Genomic DNA, 23124 nt, shown 5'->3' on the forward strand with positions numbered 1-23124 from the left:
TGTCTGCCTGGTGACATACTCTCAACATACAGCTGCTTGGGTATTCTGGGGCTGGGGCCCACTGTCTGCACAAGGAGTAACACACAGACAACTTGACTGTGTCTCCAGGATTAAGTGACGCCTGTATATAACAAATCTGTGAAGTCGCGTCACTTGTAGAAACCTTTGATGGAAGAAACAAGTGAGAGCAGAAGGAAATAAGTAGTACACAGTGAATACATTTATTGGTATACATGTGTATGTTCTCTGGGCTCCCCTTTAACAATAGAGAGATGTTGTTCATGTCATGGGATTTTTCCCTTTGGAGATTGGGTTGTCATCACTCGTGTTTCCTTCCTGCCGAGAATTTGAGAAAGTGGCTCTGGGCCCTGCACATATGGGCCATGGGTGATTTATCACTTTGGAATGGCTTCATGCAGATAAAATAACCAGACCGTTAATGGCCGTGCTTTTACCCAAGGCTACAATAACACATGACTACACTGATATGGAATTCTAAGGGCATGTTTTCCCTGTCGTTCCCCTGGTTCAGAAGACCAGAAATCTACATGCTATATGAGGCCATATTGGCTATTTAGCCTTGTGGTAGTAATTTAGATAGTAGTGATTTTATTATTTCATTTTCAAGTGCAATGTTGGGCTGTTTACTTGGCCTGTGGTAATGTGACTTTACCTTTCTTTCTGAAACTGCAAAAGTGACCTGCAGTAAATGACTGTAGCAAGTAAAGTGTGTCCAAATAGTACCAAAATCGAAATACACTTGTGCACCTAACGATACATATGCCAAGTGTGAAGCTGATAAGATAAAAGGCTCTCGGGATACGCTAGCCACAAACAGGAGATTTCGAGAATTCAATTGATTATTAAAAAGTTTGATTATTCACATGCTTCGGGCGAGAAGCATGTGTGATTTTCGCAAATTCTCCCCAGCGTTTTGCACACTGTTTGTCAGTGTTGGCAAGCAACATTACGAGCACATCACATATACTCTACAGCCGCCATTCTCCTTGGACCCTGCTGTTATTCGCTTGCTTTGTTTTTTGTTCATTATCAGTAACAAGCGTCTGAAGTATTTCCTCCTCTTTCCCTTTTGTGCTCACAACTTGTTTAGTAAAATTGTCCTGCATGACTTTTCCCAAGTTGACTCCCACATTGATACGGCCAGATAAGCCTAGATTGTTTATAGATTTGCTAGAAAATCCCCTGTGGGCTCAGATGTTGTTAGAGCTCAGGCCTGCAGGATAAACAAGAGGCTATGTGCTGAATGTACTTAAAAAAAAAAAAAGAAGCTTTGATCTCCCCCCACCAAGGAAGCCTTTAAGGCACTTATGTGCTTTGTCTGTGAACGGCCAGTCGATTTGGTTGTAAAATGGGCCCTGCCTGTCGTTGCATCAATCCACAGGCAAGTTTACCTCCAAAAGCAGCTCCCATTGTGCCTCCCACAGACCCCACCCCTCTCCAGTCCACCCTCGACCAGTGAAGCGAGGTTGCTAGATGGCTTGCTTGCTTTTGTCATTGTAATGAGGCCAAGCCAAGGCCAGAGGTGTCAACACCATGATTCCCACACACACATTGCATGCTGAAGGCTCTCCCTTTTTCAAATGTTCCTATGGCCTCCCTCCCACCTTCAATCACACTTCCCCCTCTTTCCCCCTCAAACTCTGAAAGAGGGGAAAAAAACCTGCTGCATGAGTCCGTTTGAATGTGCCGAGGCTCTGCATCTTTAACCCCCCCCTCCTTCCTACCGCCTTCTCAGCTTTACAGCGTTTTTTTTTTCTTGGTCCACAAAGAAACTCTCCCTCATTTGGACGGAGACAGAGGATGTGAGTGCCAGAGAGAGGGGTAGAGAATCGATTACACCTATCTGGAACTCTGTGTGAAATTGCAAAGTAACTGGGGGGACCGCTGAATTTTGTCGGGGGCCAAAGGTGTCCCTGCTTGGAAATGAGCCACACAGAATCCCCATTATCACTCAGCTCATAGAAATAGGAGCCAAGCTAGGCCACCATCACATGCTAATTCCTCGCTAAATCCGCTGCTGTGGAGGAATGTCTATTGTGGAAAACAGAGCGGGGATAACGGCACTAGTGTGTAGTGTTTTCTGAAGAACTTTTTGTTGTCTATTCATGAATTGCATAATACGTGTCGAAGTAAGTGCTTAAGCAAGTTATACATGGATATAATGCAAGTTTTTACAGTAGTTCTTGGAGACAGAGTAAGTTTGAAAGATGGACATTGTTGATGAGTCTCTAATTGACTTTACCAGAGAGTCTTATCTTCAATGTATAATCCAAAATATTTTTTAGTTTATATATATATATATATATATATATATATATATGTGTGGATCCCAAACCTGGAATGGAGGAGTTCATTTAAACTATATCCCGTGCCACGGTTTTGAAGTTTAATATGAACAATACCTTTTGGAAGACAGTGTGCTCCCTCAAAAATGGCAGCAGCTACAAAACCACCCTTCGGTTTGGTACCAGTTCAAGAGCAGTTTTGGAAAGCTCTTGGAGATATTTCAATTCGAGCATGTTGGGGGAAAGCTGGCATTTTTCTCTGCAAACAGATTTAGAAGGTGCCAAGTCTTGTGTGGTTAGCGGTTTTTGGATCCTAGGTGCAGTTGTGGACGGTTAAGCATGGACTGGCCTTCTCTGACTCCCCATATTTTATTCACTAGTGTTTTTGTTTTTGGTAGTAGTGGGTTTTTAGGGCTATTTTTCATTTTTACCTATGTGAGTGACTTCTGATATGTGAAGACCACCCACGCATATCTGTTCATATTGTTTAAAGCTTTGTGTTGGAAATTGTTTGTTTTTTAAAGTTAAAATAGCACTAAAGTTTAATTTAGATGAATAAAATTCTCAGTTTTGGTGAACAGAAATTAGTTTGATAATGTGTCAAGAGTTTCATCACTAGCAGCATTTTTTTCTGTTGGTCAAAGTTTTGTGGCGTGTACATCTGACCAGTGAGTCAAACAGTGATTCAACAGAAGAGTTTTCTCTTGACTCCTCAGCCAGAAACTTGTTAAAGTCGGACACAGGGAAAGTGCTTCACCTGTAACATCTGCATCCCCAAAGCCGTTTTCAGACATGAACTCTGGAAAATGAGTCGGAAACCATCCGGAGTTTGCCTTTGATATATCAAGAATGCTGCAGGTCCGGGTCAGACGCGTTCCCAACAACAGGAAGATTGCCGGAGCATTTGCACAAGTGGTGGCATCTCTTTTTTATTTTTAAATCTAAAGATATTTTTATCCCCAGTTTTCCATCTGTTGCTTGTTAGAAACCTCATCATCATGACTCGCTGTAAACTTTATTCTCACATGGACCCACTCCGATATTTCACTAGGGGGCTTGCAGGTCAATTTCAGGAAAATGTCCTGACTGTCTGAAAGCACCTCAACCAATATAAACCTCAACCTTAGAAATTAGCAAATTACTAAACTGAAACTTGTTTCTCTAAAAGTGCATCTAACTGGTTATGAAGGTCTTGTTGCCTTCTCATCTTTCTCTCACCACTCCTGCACAGAGAGGCCAGACTCTGCTCGCTCACATCAAAAGCTTTAAAAACATTTTTTGTCTATGACTTATCTGTGGCCACCTACCCACCTTCAGATGACAGCCTCTCAACATCAAACGGTCAGAGTTGCCCAGAGGCCTTTTGTGTGGGTTCAGGTGGCGACTGGAAAGCCTCCTGAATCTCTGCTGTAATGAGTGACTAGGCAGTGCCAGCGCAGGTGAGCACTGCAGGAATTCTATGACCGCAAGCCTTTGAACCTCAAGGCACGCGCGTGTGTGTGCGTGTGCGTGTGCTTGAAAGCTCTTTTAATGGCCAGGCTGTCAATGACAGCAATTAGTAATGATCGGTGGGTGGATGTTTTCATTGGATAAAAATGTGCATGTGCAAGATACACTCACCTGTGTGTTCACCGTATCATAACTTCTAATCGTGAGTCGGTTTCGATAAGGTGAGCAAAGATTGAGGCTGTAATCTGGCGGAAATCATGCAAAGACATAAAAAACTGGAATCACAAGCAGACATCAACTCCAGAGAATGTCCCGAAGATTGTTCCCGACATTTTCCAGAGTTTGTATTTTACATATGAAGAACACAGCAGGAGATTCTGTGGGTCAGATGCGTTTTTACAGCACATTGACACCATCTACATTTTCTGGATATGTATCCATGGGACTGGCAGGAAAAGCTAATATCCAGAGCAACTAACTTGGACATTTGCGTGCTCACATACAGTACAGCACTTCTGGAAAATATCAGGAAAATGTGCAGTGATCAGTGCATATCTGCCAGCAGCTATATTCTGTTTCTACTGTTTTGTCAGCAAATAGGGAAACAATGCAGATCACACATTTCCCAGAGTTCAGTGTGATGTTACAAATTACTTGTTTAAACTGATCGGCTGCCCGACACCCAAAGATATTCAGTCTACTGTCAAAGCAGAGTAAGAAATGAGAAACTGGAACATTTTTGGTTTCAAATTGTTCTAATGATGAATCAACGTTAAAGCTAAATTGTTGCAGTTTCACAGTTTTGTTGCTGCTTGAACTGTTCATGACCTACAATTCTCTTTCTGTTCTTTCCCCCACAGAGACCTGCGGAGTAACATTATCAGTCGTGTTGAACCAGGCGCTTTTCTTGGATTGCCGGCACTAAAAAGACTGTGAGTAGTGTTGGAGCTTCTGCAGCTTCGCGCTCTTTAATGTGGTGTGTGTGTGTGTGTGTGTGTGTGTGTGTGTGTGTGTGTGTGTGTGTGTGTGTGTGTGTGTGTGTGTGTGTGTGTGTGTGTGTGTGTGTGTGTGTGTGTGTGTGTGTGTGTGTGTGTGTGTGTGTGTGTGTGTGTGCAAGCGCGCGCTCCACTTTCACACATTTAGCTCCTCTGGGATTTCACAGAGTGGTTTTGCCTTTTTTATTATTATTGCATCCAAAAGTGCTGAATTCCAGCTTTTTTGTTTTGTTTGTAGTTCTTGCTTTAATTATTTGCCATAAGAAAATATTGGTTTCTGAAAGCTGCGACTTAATATATCTTTTGTTAAATTAGTTTCTTCTGTTCGACTTGTGTTGTTTGTCATGGGGAAATGTGGTTGGAGCCATTTCCTTTCGGTATTGTACACTGGTAGAACTGTTGTTTTGCAAAACATGCAGTAATTTGAAAGCTTTCACCAAATTCCACAGTTAAATAGTCAAAATAGTGTCTGGGCTTTGCGGGCAGTATGTGTACAATTTGTTTTTCATAGGATTTGGTCGGAGCCCAAGACTTTACTTTGCAGATAATGTGTTTGACTCAGCTGTTGTTTTTTTTTTTTATCTATACGCAATGTGCTGTGCGTGATGAAGCAGGTCGAGAGTGTATCCAGTGTCCATAAGGGATCACGGTGGAGCAGCAGTCTATTTCTACAGCCCTGTTTTGTCTGGAGCTCTGCCAGAGACCACTGCAGACACCATGAGGCCTTATATACTTTCACACACTTGGAAAAATCTGTGTGAGGAGGGTGATATGTAACCGCGTGTGTGTTGCGACCATGAATATCATGCGAGAATAATTTTGATTTGCAGAGAATACATAAAGCTCGAGACCATCTGAGATATGTGGTGTGTCAGTGTGGGAGGTCAGAGACTGTGTGTTTAAGTGTACAGTTGTGTATGTATGTGTGTGTGTGTGCCTGAGAGAGAGAGCAGCAACACAGCATGAATTGGAATCACCCGACAGCACCCGGCCGCTGCCAACACAAACTTGAGCTTGGCTGCTGCTGTGGAGCAGTAAGAGCGAGACAGGAAGGCAGTCAGCTTCTTGGCTCAGGCCCGGCCTCAGTCTCCCCCCCTCTCCTCCTCCCCCTCGATGCATATTCATTCCACACTCAGATGGATCCCTGCCGGCCTGTGTGTCCTCCGCATATTAACATCATCATGAATAGCCTGTGTGCGGCGGCGTGGACGCACTGTACCGCCGCGCGCTGATCTGCGACTCCTCGATACTCGTTCCAGAGCAGGGTTTGGTTTTTGCCTACAGGCTAAAGTTTAATTGGCCCCACCCAGCTCGGTTCATTTTCAAAGGGTAGTCGCTCACTCACCCGACCGTGAAAGGGAGGGAGAGCGCAGAGTGGATAAGACGAGCAAAGGAGATGATGAGGTAGTGCCTGGGCCATGGGAATGTAAACACAGAAGCTCTACATCAGGGGCTGGCATCTGCAGCAGCACATCCACCCTAATTCTTCAACCTTTTTTGGAAAATTGGAATGGAATGAATAAAAAGTACACATTTGCGTGTTTTTTTTTTTTTAATGTCACATTTATTTGACATATCTTTGGCACTTGCTCCTCTACCTTTCTATTTGTCTTTGTCTTGGACTCCAGTCTCGCCAAGCTAATTTTCCTCCATCTGTGCGTCCGCCTCCCTCCTCAGCGTTGCCTAATTAGTTTTCTTCTCCTTTCAAGACATGCCATTTGGAGAAGCCATTTATCTTCTGTGTGTTGTCACAGAGCGGTGACAGGGGGCATTTTAAAGAGAGGGCTTCAGAAGTTTTGGGATAATACGGGCTCTACACATCAGACATTAGTCTTCTTGAATTAAACAGCTTTTGCATCAACGCATCTGAGGGGGACGTGTGTAATTTAGATTCCTCACCTCTTGACTTACTGAGCAAGATACACACAGATTTAATTCTAATAACTAAATCTTTAAATGCCTAAAGTTTATATGTAAACTAGAGCTACGGGTATAGATGTTTTGGGCAGTAAAATATTTCAGATTATAAATCAAGAAATTTGGCAATGATTCCAAAAATGTATCAAACCCTTATCAATGACCATGAAATTTGAATGAGGCTTGATGTTTTATAGTTTAACCATAAACTTAATTAATAATTATACACCCCACACAAACCCACTTCCAAATATGTAGAACAGATCAAATGTGAATATAAATACACATGTCAAATATAAGGTTAGGGTCGTACTTTTAATGAAAAATGTCACATAAAATTTACCGATAGTGCATTTTTTTATTAAGATTTGTGTGCAAACCCTCATTGGATCAATATAAGAAAATATCCATATCCAGTTTAAATCTAATATAAGAGAAGTTGTCTGGAGAATAAGGTGTACTTCCACCCTCAGGGAGAAGACACACCTGTGTCTCCCATAACTCACCTCACACTCAGTTTGAGATGTAAAACACACAACACACTCAAATCCAATGGATCCCTCAGGCCTCGGCCGTCTTTACTCTGCATTCCACCAACAGCTGAACAGTTGAGACTGGAGCCTAATCACATCGGGGCTATTTTTGCTTCTGCTGCTCGTATCCTCCACAACAACTGAAGCACTGCGGTGAAGCAGTCCTCTGTGCTGTTAACTTGCCACAGTTTCTGGGTCTTTGGTCATGAATACTCATTAAAGGCAGATGGAAAGTGGATAGTACTGTGGGTAATAGCTCCAAAGCCATACATGAAAATCACTGAAATTATATTTGTTCACAAGCATTTACCATATTGCCTTAAGTCCCTTGATGTAGCTGTAACTCCAGTATTTGAATCCAGGCGATAAAGTGAGATTAAAGTATGCTTCTAGCTAGGGGAGCCCCCTCCACCCTTCACTTTTCCCTGTGTTATCCTTCGTCTGACACACAACGCTTGCACTATTTGGCGAGCCTGCAAAGAAACCTCTTTTTCTTTTCTTCCAAGTGGAACTAATAGCCTCACACTGTAAATTCCGCAGCTGGTACCTTGAGGACCAACGCCAATAATTACATAAATGCTCGGATGTTAGCATATGCCAGGCAGTGATTTTCCTGGTAACACTTTGTGTCAGTATCGCATTCCTGGAACACCGCGGGATACAGTTCATCTGGTAGTGTGAGGTGAAGCTCTGTCTTTTCTCCCAGGCTCTTGTTTCCTTTCCGGGCACTTTCCAATTGTTGGATCACAGAGGGACGTGTGTTGCAGCTACTGTCGAGGTGCTTTGACCCTTTAGAATTTTGGAATTGTCATCGCTGCTTTCAGACATAAACTCTGGACATTATGCAGAACTTTTCTTGCCACTCGCCTGATAAAATGCCCGGAAGATGTTCGAATTAGCTCATGTGAGAATGCAGCAGCAACTTTTCTTGAAAATGCTTTGAATCTTATCCGTCTCGGAGTGTAGATCATTTCTGTTATGTCATACTCATTTTAAGATCTTAAAATAGTTTTTGGGATAAAAATCACAAGTTACAACTTATCAAAGCTAATTAGGTTTAGTTCTCACAAATTCTGAAGCTGTACTAATTAATGTTTTTGTTAAGATTAGATCAAATGAATACATGAAAGGAATCACTTGTTATTACAAACCCACAGGCAATTATCATCTACAGCTCCTCATAGGGTTGTAGAGCCTTTCAGCTTATTGTTTTGTAAGTCAATGTTACAAATAATAATGTATAAATAATAATAGGGTAAAAAAAAAAGATAATTATCACTTCATTCTGCATTTGTTTAAAAAGCAGAAGGGTCTCTACATGGAATACATATTTATATTTGGCTAAATTATTACCCCTCGTGTTTTGTAGACGTATCTGCTCTTAAAAAGGTCTTTTACTGATTATTCATTGACCGGACATTTTACAAATTAAAAAGCAAAGGTTATAGAATCAGCAATATGTGTATCTGAAATGTTTCTTCATTATTTCTTTTTTTGTGTTAATCACATCATTATTGTCATCATGACAATCGTAAGATATCAAAGCACGAGCCACATTTTCATTATGGTACTTAAACATTTCTGCTTGTGGGTTTTGGGTGGTCCTGGCTCCTCAGCGGGTGGGGGGGGGGACCACTGTATCAAAGCTTCCTGTGAATATTCTCTCCAACCATTTCACTTCATGTTTGCACACCGGGTGTAATTCACAGAGGAAAGATCAGTCTTTTCCGTGTTCGGTCCTATCACGAAGCGTCAGGAGCCTCCGACTGATGTCTGATGTTTGCCAGAGACATCATGTCAGGTCACATCCAGAGGAGAAACACACACTTTTTGACGTGTTTGACATTAATAATAGGTGATTAATTGCCTCCCGTCAGTGTTTCTCTGTCTTTGATGCGGAGGTTCCCCTTGAGGCCCACACACACACACACATTACTGAGAATCACCTTGAATGCTGTGAACCTGTCAGCGTAATATTCAGGCTCTTTGCCTCAACCTGCTTCTGTTAAACTTTTTTGTCCAGGCAACTTTTACCACATTTTGCTGTTTACATATTCAGCTTTATTATTGCTCACTAATTGTTGGTGTTTTAAAAGTTAATAGCTATCATGTGTGATTTCTGAAATGGAGAAGAAATAAACCAGGAAACCTTTTTTTTTTCTGTGTGTGTTTCAGAGACCTGTCCAACAACAGCATCGGCTGTCTGAACACCGATATCTTCATGGGCCTCAGCAGTCTCATCAGACTGTAAGTCACGAGTCATTTTATAGATATAATGTAATAATTTCTTTGTCATGTTCTGGCTCGAAAGAAACAACATTTCTTTCTTTTTGTATTTCCAGGAACCTTTCCGGGAACATGTTCTCTTCGTTGTCTCAGGGGACGTTTGACAGCCTGGTGTCTCTGAAGTCACTGTAAGTTCGACATGGAGCCAGTTTCGCTGTGCGCTCAAATCACATGCAGGCGTCAGTGTGTATGTGACATCTGTATATTTAACATCTGTCAGCAATGCAAATAAAACTGTGATTAAGCCATAAAACATGACAGGAAAATTAGGGTTATCCATCAGGGAAACTAATAACCCACATTGATATTTGTTAGCGCCCAATCACAAACTGACATCCCCCTTGTTCGTGTGTGTGTGTGTTTCTTTACATCTATCCACAGGGAGTTTCAGACACCTTTCCTGTTGTGCGACTGCAACCTTCTGTGGCTTCCGCCTTGGATCAAGGAGAAGAACATCGCCGTCAAGAACACCAAGTGCTCCTACCCGCAGTCTCTTCAGGGTCAGCAGATTACCTCCGTCAGACCGGAGCTCCTTACCTGCGGTACGGACACACATACACACCTGAGCTAGACTTAAATCTGCATACATACACACAAAGATGTAACGAAGCCTAAATATGCCCCCCTGACACTTTATCTTTCATCAGATCTCTGTGCCGGTTGTCCAGTCGCAGACATTTTTAAAAGGCTGAAATAATTCATGTTGAGTAGTTCCACAGATTGCGGTGTCAGAAATGTTGCACTGTCTCTTTAATTTCTCTGTTTTGGTATCAGTGAGGCGGGCGTCTGGAGAACAGGGGCTTGTGCAATGACACGAGTGATAAGGGAAGGGCTGCCCAGGCCTTTGTTTGTACTTGCTCACGTCTTATCAGTTTGGCACTCGCCACAGTGAGGAATTATGAAATACACTGCATGGATCCAGCGGGAGCCAGTGGCCTGACATGAATGACAAATAGCACTCAAGAATTCAACATGCTGCTTTTGCTTTCCCTTGTGTCCGAAAAGGGGCCAACTGTGAAATGAAATGGCACCACATCCAGAATTAACGGCGTTGAAAATGACTTGTGACAAATATGAACAAAATGTGACTCTTTCCCCTCGTTTCCTCAGATGCTCCGCTTGAGCTGCCCTCCTTCCAGCTGACTCCGTCCCAGCGTCAGGTGGTTTTCCAGGGCGACAGCCTGCCGTTCCAGTGTCAGGCCTCATTCGTGGCCGAGGACATGCAGGTGCTGTGGTACCAGAACGGCCGAATGGTCAAGTCTGACGCTTCCCAGGGCATCCTCATCGAAAAGCGCATGGTGCAGAACTGCTCGTTGATTGCTAGGTATGACAACGTTGGTTAATCTTAGGTGGGGTGTGCTCTCTGTGATCATGTGGGGAAATTCGGCAGGTCGGCAAACATTTCTGAAGTTTCTCTGTTTGTTTTTTTTCCCCCCATCAGTGAGTTGACCATCCGGAACATCCAGCCTGGTTTCACTGGGAACTGGGAGTGCCGGATTCGGACAAGCAGGGGCAACACCACCAGGACCGTCCACATTGTGGTGCTGGAGAGTTCTGCCAAGTACTGCGATCCTGAACGCGTCTCCAACAACAAGGGAGAGTTCAGGTCAGCCAGAAAAAGAGCTCCTCAATTAATATCTTTAGAACTGAGTGTATCTCCATCCCTTGTAAAAGCCTGTATTTTATATTAGATTTAATATTGACAATTCATCCAATAGCACTGTATGTAAATACAGAGTTTTACCCTCAGTTTCAACATTTTCACACTTTTATTTGTTTTGAATTAAAATAGCTTGTTGAACATATTTAATCATAAAGAATGTTTTTCCAAACTGAATAATTAAAAGTATATACTCATCCATTCTCTCAAAAGTGATATTTAATGCATTTCATCTACTGCTGAACGTTCCCCTGCTGTCATAATAAGCACTGTGGCCCCCCCTTGTGGTTGAACATTAGAATTTCTTCATGGCTTCAGCAGGTATAACATTACTCTGCTGCTAGTGATATATTTTATGCACATTATAGCCGTCTTTAGACAGGAACTCCAGAGAATTTCCGCACATGTGAGAAACGCCATCAACACGCCCTTTCCTGCCTTGTTCTCACATGGGACATTCAATGCATGTCTGAAAACAGCTTATGACACAAACTCAGGGGAAAATAAGTGGATCAGAAACAGCAGGACTAATTTGTGTTGGGCTCTTTCCAGGTGGCCTCGCACCCTGGCGGGGATCAGAGCCTACCTCCCCTGCAACAAACTGCCATCGAGCGCAGGCACCTACTCGGGCAGCTCAGGCGAAGAGCAGCGGGCGTGGCGCTTCTGTGATCGAGAGGGGCTGTGGGCCGAGGACGACTACTCCCGCTGCCAGTTCCAGAAAGATGTCACTAGATTTCTCTACGTCATCAACCAGGTCTGTTAGTCAGCTTGTTGTTCTCCAACATGAAACTTTATTTATTGTCTCCTCAGCTTTCTGTCTTATCTTTTGCTCGTCTTTGAACGTAGAAGCTGCCCTTAACTGCAAAGCTGGCATTCAAACCTAATATGTATTTTTTTCTACATCCTCCTTTTTAGATGCCTCTGAACGAGACCAACGTGGTTCACAGGGCTCGGCGTCTGCTGGTCTGCACAATCGATGCCGCCAACTTCTCAGACAAGATGGACATCATCTTTGTGGCCGAGATGATCGAGAAGTTTGGCAAGTTTGTGGAGAAGTTTAAAGATGTAAGTACTGCGGTGCGGTGGCCTCGCTAACCGTGAAAGGAAAATTAGAGACAAAACTTGTGTAACAGACTTTTTACGAGTCTACATTGACGTTGTGATGCATTTATTTCCCTGTCGAAAGACAAACAGATTAATGTTCGACATCTGTTTGATGTCATGTTGTTTAATGAGAACGAGTGTCTTTTCACGACTTGCGGCACAGCTGGAGGTCAGCAAATTCAAACAAAGCAACATCTTTTTTAATGAACGAGCGAGGAGCTAGCGCGTTGTAAGTGCCACGGGCAAGTCACGCTGAGATTTTAAAGTTTAGTCGGGCGGCACCAGGCTCGACGTGTGTTTCCAATCGTCTCATGAGCCGTGTCGAGCATCTCCCTCAAGCATGTGTTAAGTGCCGTTTGATTCAAACAAGATGCTGGCTGAGCACATTCACATGTCTCGTGTTTCCACTCGAATAATGCGGCGTATGTCGTGTTGAGTTTCCTGCTAAGTTTCTCTGTTGTATCCCAGCTCGGCGAGGTGATGCTGAGCATGGCCAGTAACGTGATGCTGGCCGACGAGAGGGTGCTGTTGATGGCTCAGCATGAGGCCATGGCCTGCTCCCGCATCGTTGCCTGCCTCCAGAAGATCGCCGTCTACCGCCTGGCCACAGCACAAGCCTTCTCCCTGGTTGGTCTCGTCGATGGTTTTGCCCTTGAACGTTTTTGTTTTTTACGAGGGTTTGGGTCATAATCCACTTTTTTCCCTTTTGTCCTTCCAGCCATCGCCCAACATAGCACTCGAGGCCCACACAGTCAGGGCCAACGACTGGAACGGCATGACCTGCATGTTGTTCCAGAGGCCGAGCCCCGAGCGGTCGCCCAACCAGGACCGCCAGCTCACCTTCAAATGTAACACCACCAGCGCCTTCTCCAGCGTCCTTCACAAGGTCAGCTCCCATCAGAGATAATTACACCTTGTTAGCACTTTAGTAGTAGATTGTTTGATAGGATCATATAATCTAAAATTTCTCAATTGCAAATCATAATCAAAAAATAAGAAGACATTGTAAATATCTTATTATATTATTTCTTACTTCACTGTTTCTATAGAGCACGGTTGTGGAGGCTTCCCTGCAGCTTCCTCAGTCTCTCTTTATCGAGGCTGCAGTCCCCGGGCAGGCAGAGGACACAGTCTACAAGCTCCACCTACTGGCCTTCCGCAATGGCAAGTTCTTCCCCTCTACTGGCAACTCCTCCCAACTGGATGATGGAGGGAAGAGGAGTGTGGCGACCCCCGTCATCATGGCCAAAATAGGTGAGAAATCTGAGGATATTCTGACACATAAAGCCACTGAAACCAAATAGCCTTTCAGATAATATCTTGAAAATGAGTTTTTCTGTCTATTCTGATACCCCCCTGTCTGTGTTGGCATGTAGACGGCATGTCCCTGCATGCTCTGCGGACCCCCGTTAACGTCACCCTGCGGCGGTTCGCCCGGGGCTCAGATCCCGTGTCCGCTAACTGGAACGTGAGCCTGGTGGGAGGACAGGGAGCATGGCAGAGCGACGGCTGCCACATCCTGGGCCATCACGACAATTTCACCACCATATCCTGCAACTCCCTCGGCAACTACGGCCTGCTCATGGTAAGACCTTCGACCGGGCCGCTCCTCCTCGGGATCGTGTGTTCATTGGGGGAACAGCACTATAACTTTTTATATAAAGAACTTAAAGGATTCAATTCAGTTACTCCAGATGGGCCTTTTGGTTTGTTATTGTTGATAAGCATTATAATGAATGGATTTTGAGTCTTATTGTGGTGTAATAAAGTTACATCTCCGTTGCAGGACCTCAGCAGTGTGGAGCATTTCTCTCCCAGTATCCAGCCCCTTCACCCAGTCATCTACGCCACCACTATTATCCTCCTCCTCTGTCTGATCACCATTATTGTTAGTTACATCTATCACCACAGGTAATTATTTATGTTTTTGCTAGTTACTCATACAAGTACACAAAACGATTTACTGTTTTGAGAGCATTAATTAATTAAAACACTTGACGTAACTCCTAGTAATTAATGTGAGTAGCAAAAATTACGTTAACTTGTTCCCACTAAAAAATGGGAGCAAAGATTCTAAACAAGCAGAATAATTAAATAAAGCTTGAGAATATTTGGTTCTTTCAGACTCACAAGTATAACAATTTAAAAAATCACTCAAATTTGTTAGAACCAACGATTTTCTGTTAATCCTGTGATGTGCTGTATGTCCGTTAATCTCCAGGTCTGTCCGTGTGAGCCGCAAGTTTTGGCACATGCTGGTCAACCTCTGCTTCCACATCTCCCTCACCTGCGGGGTCTTTGTAGGCGGCATCAATCAGACGCGCTACGCAAGCGTCTGCCAAGCAGTGAGTGTACAGCGCCTGCACAACCTCAACACCCCTGCTACGTCTGCTCTCAGTCGAAAGGGAACATGTGCTTTGGAAGTTTTCAAAAAAAGTTGTAGAAGTTGCCCTGGGCTAAGTTCACTCCACTCATAAAAGTGGGAGAAACTCAGTAAAAGATACAAGGAAAGATACAGTCGATCATTTCCATAGCTAGAGGCAGTTGTACACCACCTCTCACGGTTTGTGGTGCACTGAGACACATTACTTATTCTTTCTTTAAGTACCTGGAGGGAAAAATGATTGTTTATTTATTGAATCCCTTCTGGCATAAAGTGATTTTCAACTCAGGTTGATGGCTACGTAATCAATAAGCCTGCTCATACCTGGTATTAACATGCGTCTTGGGTGATCCAATCACAAGGGAACAGACTTTAGTATGACAGCTCACACCTGGTATTTCACTCTCTATTGTGGGTGTGTGTGTGAAAGAGAGATAGAAGGTGGGGATGAGGGCATTGTGCGGCACACAGCTCAACTAGAAATGGCAAAAAGAATCAATTAAATCAATGTTGATATTGTGGTGAGCTGCCACAAATGTATCAATGTCTGGGACATAAGTGTACAAATATTTCCAGTTCATTATAAAACTGTAGCAGTGTAGAGGATGTTGTTTTGGAGTAGGCGGTCTTAAAATGTGGCCCAGGACAAATTTGCGTTCCCAGACCACCTGAGTGATTGTACCTCAATGCATCTTGGGAACATTCACACCTGTCCACTTGTGATCGGATCACCTGAGACACACATGTTGGTGTCAGGTTTGAATATGGCTTATTGAAAAATGCTCAAAGATCAACAATTAAAATTCTCCAGTGTATTGTTGTTGGTAAAAATCACTCAACACAGCAGGAGCGTAATCGACTCTAGTGTAGGTGTCTGATAACATTTCATTTGTTTTAGTAAACGTCATACATACAATGGTGTGGTCTCTTGTAGGTTGGTATCTTGCTGCACTATTCCACTCTGGCGACGGCGCTGTGGGTCGGCGTGACCGCACGCAACATCTACAAACAGGTGACACGCAAGGCCAAGCGCTACGAAGAGCTGGATGAGCCTCCGCCACCACCGCGGCCGATGCTGAGGTATGACACCACCACCACCACTGACTCTGGACCTACTGATTTTCAAATCAAGTACTTTATAGGACAAAGGAAGACAGATCTGACCACTGGTACAGACAAACTAATGGAAAAACAATTTTAGTGTGAATGTATTATTTATTATTATCCACAACCATCTGGTGACCTCCAGAATTTATCCTGAGTTGCCCTTGTCAGTGCCGCACGTTGGCACCACCTGCTGGCAGGGGGAGGTAACAATTCAAATTCTCTCAACTTTGCAGTGAAGACATCATGTTTTGTTATCGTTAAACTGCACATCGTGCTCTTCTGTTAACTAACTCTGCCTATAAGTGAGACTTAATATGAAACACCACAAATATATTTAGATCTAGTAATGTTCATTACAGTTTTATCAGTCTTTTCTTGCTCCTGTATTTATTTCACACCACTTTGTGAATGAACCAACATCTTTTATTGTAATTCCAATCTCAAGTGTTTCTTTCTCTTGCAGCAGACCTGGATCGGCTTAAATATTAAAGCACAATTTAAACTATAGCCGTTTGATTCACATGTTTTATTCATGTAATGCCGACAGACAGCAGATTACTATGTAGCTTCTAACTGCTCACAAAAAATACAGAAATGTTTTTGGGGATGTTTAAACATTATTTATATCAAATATTTTCTTTATAAATGTGACACCAATGCTTGTTCTTTATGAACTAGTATGACTAAGCAGGCAACATTTGTAATACCTGTCCATGTTTGTTGCTAAAATGGCCACATGGTGTCAGTGTAGAGGCCTTAGACAGTACTGAACCTCTGTGTCCAGTTCATGCCAACTTGTTGTCCTTCAAACACAATGACTGACGCAGAAATACCTCTCTGTGCTTCCTCTGCAAGGTTCTACTTAATCGGCGGAGGGATACCCATCATTGTGTGCGGCATCACAGCGGCAGCTAACATCAAAAACTATGGAAGCCGGACCAATGCGCCCTAGTAAGTAGTCTCTTGTTTAAGAAGCAATTAAAGTTCCTGCTTCTCAGTTTGTGCTCAGGAAAATGCTTCATCATTTTTATCCAGACGATGGCGTTTAATAAGGCAGCGTCCGAGCCCATGGGAACGTTTACATTCTGCCCTCAGGAGGACAGAGTGGCTCCGTTATTGACCGGCCAGGCCGCGCTGTTTTAGTGAATAGTGGATACTTTCACGGGGGTAGAAAAATGTTATTCCCTGAAGTTCTGATTACGGAGGCCTATTAATGGTATGTGCATCCAAGCAACGAGCAACTGCTGCCAGTTTAGAGCGAGCTCCCCCCCGCCCGCTCTCTACAGTGGCAGCTGTTTGGACTGTGCAATGTGGCTGACTAATTGAGAAATCTGGACCTGTGTCTGTCTGAAGTCTTCTGAGTTTTAATTAATTTCTCTCGCAAAGCAGGACGAATCCAGCCTGTGTTATTGAACGTAATGGGACAGCCACTGTAAAGATGAGAGGCAAAAGTTTCTCCGAGGCAGACCATAAGTTTGTGAAGTAAATAACGAAAGTGGCAAATTAAGACGAGGAGGCAAAGTATTGTTTTAATGAGCACTGCTGACATTTAAGAATTCAAAGATCTTGATATAATGAGAATAAAACTCTCAAAGAATCTTAAAATCTTTAATTTGTCTTGTCTGTTTTTTCCCTCTCTAGTTGCTGGATGGCATGGGAGCCTAGCATCGGGGCTTTTTACGGCCCGGTCGGATTCATCATTTTTGTGGACTGCATGTACTTCCTCAGCATCCTGCTCCAGTTGCGCCGCCACCCCGAGCGCCGCTACGAGCTCAAGGAGCCGACCGAAGAGCAGCAGCATCTCACTCCAGCCAACGAGGAGTCAGCGGCAGACGGCCCCCGTGGCCACTGCCACCCACTCGTTCTCCAGCTCCCCCCTCACGAGGCGTCGTCTTCCGTGATGTCTGCTCCCCACGCCGTGCCGCTGTCCGCCCTGGAGAACGAGCACACCTTTTCTGCCCAGTTGATGGGTGCGGCGGGGGCGTTAGGGCTGTATGCGGCCCTCTGGGTGTTTGGCGCCATGTCTGTATCGCAGGACCACCCCTACAACTTGGCTTTTACCTGCTTATTTGGCGTGGCTTCTCTGGCGCTCGGGGCGTTCATGGTGGCACATCACTGCGCAAACAGACAGGATATGCGTCGCTATTGGTCCCAGGCTTGCTGCTCTGGGAGGCGAGCCTACTCTGCACAGGAGGACGTCCTTCTGTCTCAGCCAGACGTGGCGATGACATCCACTGCAGGGTCCGCTAATAAGGCAGACGGGGAGTCCACAAAGTGCGGCCACAGCAGTGCAGAATCCTCCTACACGAATAAGAGCGCACCGAGCGTGCGCAACTCCACCCACGGCAGCAAGCTGACCAATCTGCACGCAGAGGCAGCTCAGTGCAAGTCCCCCTCTGCACCTGTGACAGCCAACGGTGCAGCCATTTTGGACAACAGCCTCACTGAGCATTCAGTAGACAATGAAATTAAAATGCACGTGGCACCAGTTGAGGTGCAGTTCTGCCCGATGAACAACATCAACATCCCAACAGCTGCCACCAACGGACACACGAGCAGACATCACAAAAACAGAGCGCGAGCACACAGAGCCAGTCGTCTCACGGTGTTGCGAGAGTACGCCTACGACGTGCCCACCAGCGTGGACGGCAGCGTGCAGAGCGTGTCCCACAGGCGGCACCACCACTATGACTTAGCTGCACGCAACAGCCGACGGGCGGCGTACATGGCGTACAGGGAGCGGCATCAGAGCCAGCTGCAGCAGGACAGCAGTGACAGTGCGAGCCTGCCGCGGCGTTCCCGCTACTCTGATAAAGGAGGCGGCGACGGCACCTTGGGGAACGGGACAGTGGTGACAGTAGGGACAGTGGTGACAGTAGAGACTGAGCAGGTTGCTGCTGTTGCAGCTTCAAGCTCAAGTAAAGACTCTGTTCCTGTAATCCAGCCGAGTGGCGCTGAATTAGAAAGCCAACCCAAGTCATACGGACTCAACCTCATCACGCAAAATGGCGGCACACTTAAAGAAAATGGACAAGCGATGCCTTTAATACACACGGAGAGTGCGGCCAGTATTAAGACCGGATTGTGGAAACATGAAACTACTGTGTAGCGACGGTTTCCGTCCCAAAGACTGCAAACTGACATGCTCCCGTCTTTAAACTGTGAAATGTCTCTTTTTTGTTTTTCCATTGTACATTTCTTTCTTGGAAAGAGTCGTTTTGAAATGAATGAATGGAAAAAAATAACTAGCCCCATTTTTGCCACTGAACTGTCTTTGTAGATATGTTTTTGTAAATGCTCTATTTTTGTAAGTTTTAATCAATCTCTTCTATTCCATTTGAGAGTTGTGTAAATGAAACTGCATGGTCTGAGCTGCGGCCCCGTGCATACGTTTTACCTCGGGGCTGTGTTTTCCTCCATTTTCTAGTTTGTCCCGACAATAATAAAACAAAAGTTCCCAATTGAAAGTTTTTTGTTCTTGTGAGAACACCCCAGACTCCTCGCTGGGGTTCTGTGCTGCGAGTGCAAAGGTGTTTCCTAGCTGACAATATACTGTATGACAAGCTGGTAATTGGCTTTTTCGCTGACCTTCAGGTGGCCTCCAGTCGCTGCTCCCACAACGGAGCAGCACTTTAATTGCGGCTGGCTGTGGCTGCGGGCTCTATAGGCGTTTTCTTCCCACCCGCCGGCAGATTTGATGAGCGCGGCGTTCACTGTGGACTCCTGCCGACTTGATGCCCGGTTCGTGATTGACAGCCGACTCTTAGGGCAAGTTGAAGCGACCACGAGAAGAAAGGATAATGAGAGAAGTGTGTCTTCCAGCTATTCCACCTCCTTCCAGTCTGTGTTTTCCTCCACAGCCGAACTCAAGTCCCACTCACAGCTTGACGTCGCTGCCGGGGAGCGAGAATATATCAGAGTACGCTCTGACTGCTGAGTGCTCCGGAGATGGATTAGCATCACTCTTTGCTGCGTGAGTGTCGTGTATCTGACGATTTGGTTGTGTCAACAGCCTCAGAGGGTTCAAAGCTTGACGTTGTTACGAAGTGAAGATTTATTCATGTATAGATCCTTTCAAAACAAACATTACGGAGTGAAGATAAACAACACAAATCTTCCCCCAAGCAAATTATGAGAAACAAGCAAAACAATGCAAAAGCGTGAGTTAAAAAGGATCAACAACAATTAATATAGATCAGTTTTAAGATGTTTGTTTTTTAAATTCCAATTTAGAAGGATGATTAAATTGTGAAAGGTAAATGATGTGAAAGTTGAGGTGTAAACAGATCAAATGAGACCATCTCTGTTCATCACATCACTGTTCAGCTGACCAGAGACTCCTTTACCTTTTAAGAGAGTTCACAATGCGTCTACTCTCTTAACGGATTAAATATTGACGTTAATATTCTCGATCTGTTTCACTGAGGCTCCCGTGCTGCATATGTTCTGACCGGATCCATGTTGAATGTGTGCGATCAGCTCGGTGACATTCAGAGCATCAGGTTACTGTCTGGATCATTAAATCCTTTTGAGTATTTAGTCAGTGAAGAATAAAACTAGTGGATGTTATTGCAATGTAGGTAATAAAGCACTTTATTCATTCAACAAACGGCACTGGATGTCAGTATTGGTGACACTCAGACTTCAATTTAGCCAAGCACAGATTGAAGTTGTAGTTTGAAAGAACAAAGGGACACGACTAAGCTCAATATGTTAGATTTGTTTAGTCTGATAGTTTTATTTCATCTTTTTAGTGTCAGTGAATGTGTATTAAAAAGAGGTTCTGGTGAAACATGGAAGCTGTGAAATGAAAGACTCACGACTGTTGTTACACAACGAATGAAATGATGAGACAACGTTCCATATTCAGTCGATTAAATAGCAATGACTTCTTACAGTTGCGTGTTGACTTCAACTGTTTACGAATGATTCATCCAGTTGAGTGGTATTGAAAATTCCCCGTCATGAGTCAACTGAACTGATGTCTCGCTCAGTTATATCAGTGATGACATCACCCACAGCTTCAGTGTTTGTAGCTTCCAAAAATAATCTAGTTTATGTGTTTTGTGCAAACGACACAAAATCTCAATGTCCCAAACGTGACACTTTTGGTTGGTTCGACCTCTTTTGTATGAATGAAGTTACTTTTCACCTGTGGTTGGGTAATTTTATGTAAACACAACGAGAAAGTAGCCGTTTAGCCGAGTATTTCTATGTACCTATTGCACGTGGTCACATAATCACTCCATCTTTACAACATGCCACCAACCGCCATCTTGAATTTCGAAGGTCACGCAGTAAATAAATTTCGACACTTGATAATAATCAGCAACCGTGGCCTCCTGCTCATCCCGGTCATAGATGACGCAGCAGACAGCTCCGCTCCAAAACGCTCCAATCTCTCATTAATGGCATATTAATAAAAGACATATTTCACTCGGGCAAAGATGTATCGCCGAGCCATCTTGGATGTGACAAATTATAATAAGACTTTTGAATTATGTAGAGAGCAGTTCCGCCCTGATCGGTGGCAGCCTCTCCGATTCCCTCGAGGCGCGAGAGAGTGATCCTCAAATAATCGCCAAGGTTCTTCAGCGGCGCCATCTGTTATAAAGTTCATCTGGGGCTGTCAGCGAGGCGGGGGTGACAATCGGCGGGAGGGTGTTTGTGCAGCGTGGGGGGGGGGAGGGCTCGTCAAGGCAAATGGAGTGATGGTATCTCCTGCTTTAAGATGACGAGGACACCTTGGGCAGGAATCGATAATGAATTAAGATAAAACAAATCAAGTCATTTAAATCTTTTCTCAAAGGCTCATTGAGGAGTCTTGGGGGTCAGATCCCACATCTCGATCCGCAATGAGAGAATCGGTCAGACGCCCAACGTTGAATTGTCTGTTTTCAGACACCGAGATGATCCTTTCCTCGATTCCTCTCGTACTTTTCCGCCCAATTGCCACTTGGTGCGCTCTGCGGAGCATATGTGAGCGCGATTCCTCACCGGGAGGCCCAGGGACGAGCGGCCTCAGACGAATGATGTGTTGTTTACATTTTCCAATCGCTGCTCGTGGCGCCCGGAGGAAGCATCTGGCTCTGTTGTGAAAACTTGCCACTGGAATGAAGATTGATACTTTCTCGAGAGTGAAGCCATCTGACTGTGCCGACTGTAATTATGTGGCTCTGGCTGTCCAGGGAAAGAAATATCTATTTTTTTTCTTACCTGTGCTTATCGTCCAAAATAAACTTCCCAGGCCTGACAGTTATAGATTTGAGCAGAATTAGCAGCCCAGAGTTTGTGATGATCACTGTCACTGTCCAGCAGCTGTCTGCAGAGATAAATGCTGAATTGATGTCGTCTGGTAAATTTGCATGGGCTTTATTTAAATATGAGCCCAAGTCCAATCAGTATGCAAGTTTTGTTTGTGCTAAGGTCAGGGAATTTGCAAATGTTTGAATTTAAACACTTGCAAATTCGGATGTTTGCACTTAATTTCCTGGCTTAGTCACATCTTCCCCGGAGCCAGAGCACATGATTGTCTGCAAATTTGCATTTTTGTGATGCTGCCGAGATTTAATGCTGATAGTGCTAAAAAGGCACATATCCAACGTTATGTATCTGATTTAAAGAGGAAAGAAAAGGCTGTTTATTCTAAAGAGAGCGAAGGTTGTTTAAAATGTTCCAGCCAGGCTTCAGTTTGTGTTTTCAGGGGGCGAACGCGAGACATTTCGGATTCAGGTTTGATTTTCCGCTTTACATCCAAAGCGTCAAAGTTGACAATCACTTCAAAGTCAAAGGCGTCTCAGCTTTTAGTCCTTATTGTCCAGCTGGTGGGACACGGAACATATTTCCTAAAGAAAAAAAAGCCTTGATATGAGGCTGTGTGTTTAAAGGTCCAGTGTGCAGAATGTAATGACATCTATTGGTGAAATTGCATATTGCAGTTGAATACTCCTCAAGTATATACTATAACTATAAATATTTCTAATAAACCTCTCAGAGAGGAGGACAGAAATAGATTCTTATTCCAAGATGAGAGTGAAAGCAAAGTTCACAGCTGACCCACTTGGATATGTTGCTGTTTTGGATCTTTCAACTTAAAATCTCCTCCTATAATAATCGGGACGAATGATATTTCTGTCACTCTCCGATGCTGTGTCCCATCTTTCCCCCGCAAAGTCACACAACCACACACACTGTGCCACATAATGATGACATCAAGCCATCTGCAGAGCTCTCATCCCCATGTGCTGGCGGACCCGTCCTCTCATTAATGCCCTCGCATTGCCATCCGTCTACCTGTGCCAGTCTGTCTGAGCACATTTTGGCTTCATCCCTCTGTCCAGGCGCTCCGTTATTTATAGGCGCCTGAAAAAAACGGCATCTATCA

At 44.3% G+C, this 23124-nt stretch overlaps 1 protein-coding gene across 1 annotated transcript in view; it reads left to right on the forward strand.

The window, feature by feature from the left end:
* Nucleotides 1–19207, forward strand: part of adgra3 (adhesion G protein-coupled receptor A3) — a 29536-nt gene extending 10329 nt beyond the window's left edge. Inside the window, exons 3-19 of the mRNA XM_034568686.1 lie at nucleotides 4616–4687; nucleotides 9376–9447; nucleotides 9543–9614; nucleotides 9868–10028; nucleotides 10597–10810; nucleotides 10928–11092; nucleotides 11699–11900; nucleotides 12062–12211; nucleotides 12719–12877; nucleotides 12969–13136; nucleotides 13300–13504; nucleotides 13627–13835; nucleotides 14037–14161; nucleotides 14472–14595; nucleotides 15568–15713; nucleotides 16596–16691; nucleotides 17382–19207. Of these exons, the coding sequence (XP_034424577.1) occupies nucleotides 4616–4687; nucleotides 9376–9447; nucleotides 9543–9614; nucleotides 9868–10028; nucleotides 10597–10810; nucleotides 10928–11092; nucleotides 11699–11900; nucleotides 12062–12211; nucleotides 12719–12877; nucleotides 12969–13136; nucleotides 13300–13504; nucleotides 13627–13835; nucleotides 14037–14161; nucleotides 14472–14595; nucleotides 15568–15713; nucleotides 16596–16691; nucleotides 17382–18849 (3808 nt within the window). The 3' untranslated portion in view covers nucleotides 18850–19207. The remainder of the gene's footprint in view (nucleotides 1–4615; nucleotides 4688–9375; nucleotides 9448–9542; nucleotides 9615–9867; nucleotides 10029–10596; nucleotides 10811–10927; nucleotides 11093–11698; nucleotides 11901–12061; nucleotides 12212–12718; nucleotides 12878–12968; nucleotides 13137–13299; nucleotides 13505–13626; nucleotides 13836–14036; nucleotides 14162–14471; nucleotides 14596–15567; nucleotides 15714–16595; nucleotides 16692–17381) is intronic.
* The last annotated feature ends 3917 nt before the right edge of the window (nucleotides 19208–23124 follow it).

The sequence above is a fragment of the Hippoglossus hippoglossus genome, chromosome 18 (genome assembly GCF_009819705.1).
Source record: "Hippoglossus hippoglossus isolate fHipHip1 chromosome 18, fHipHip1.pri, whole genome shotgun sequence".
NCBI lineage: Eukaryota > Metazoa > Chordata > Actinopteri > Pleuronectiformes > Pleuronectidae > Hippoglossus > Hippoglossus hippoglossus.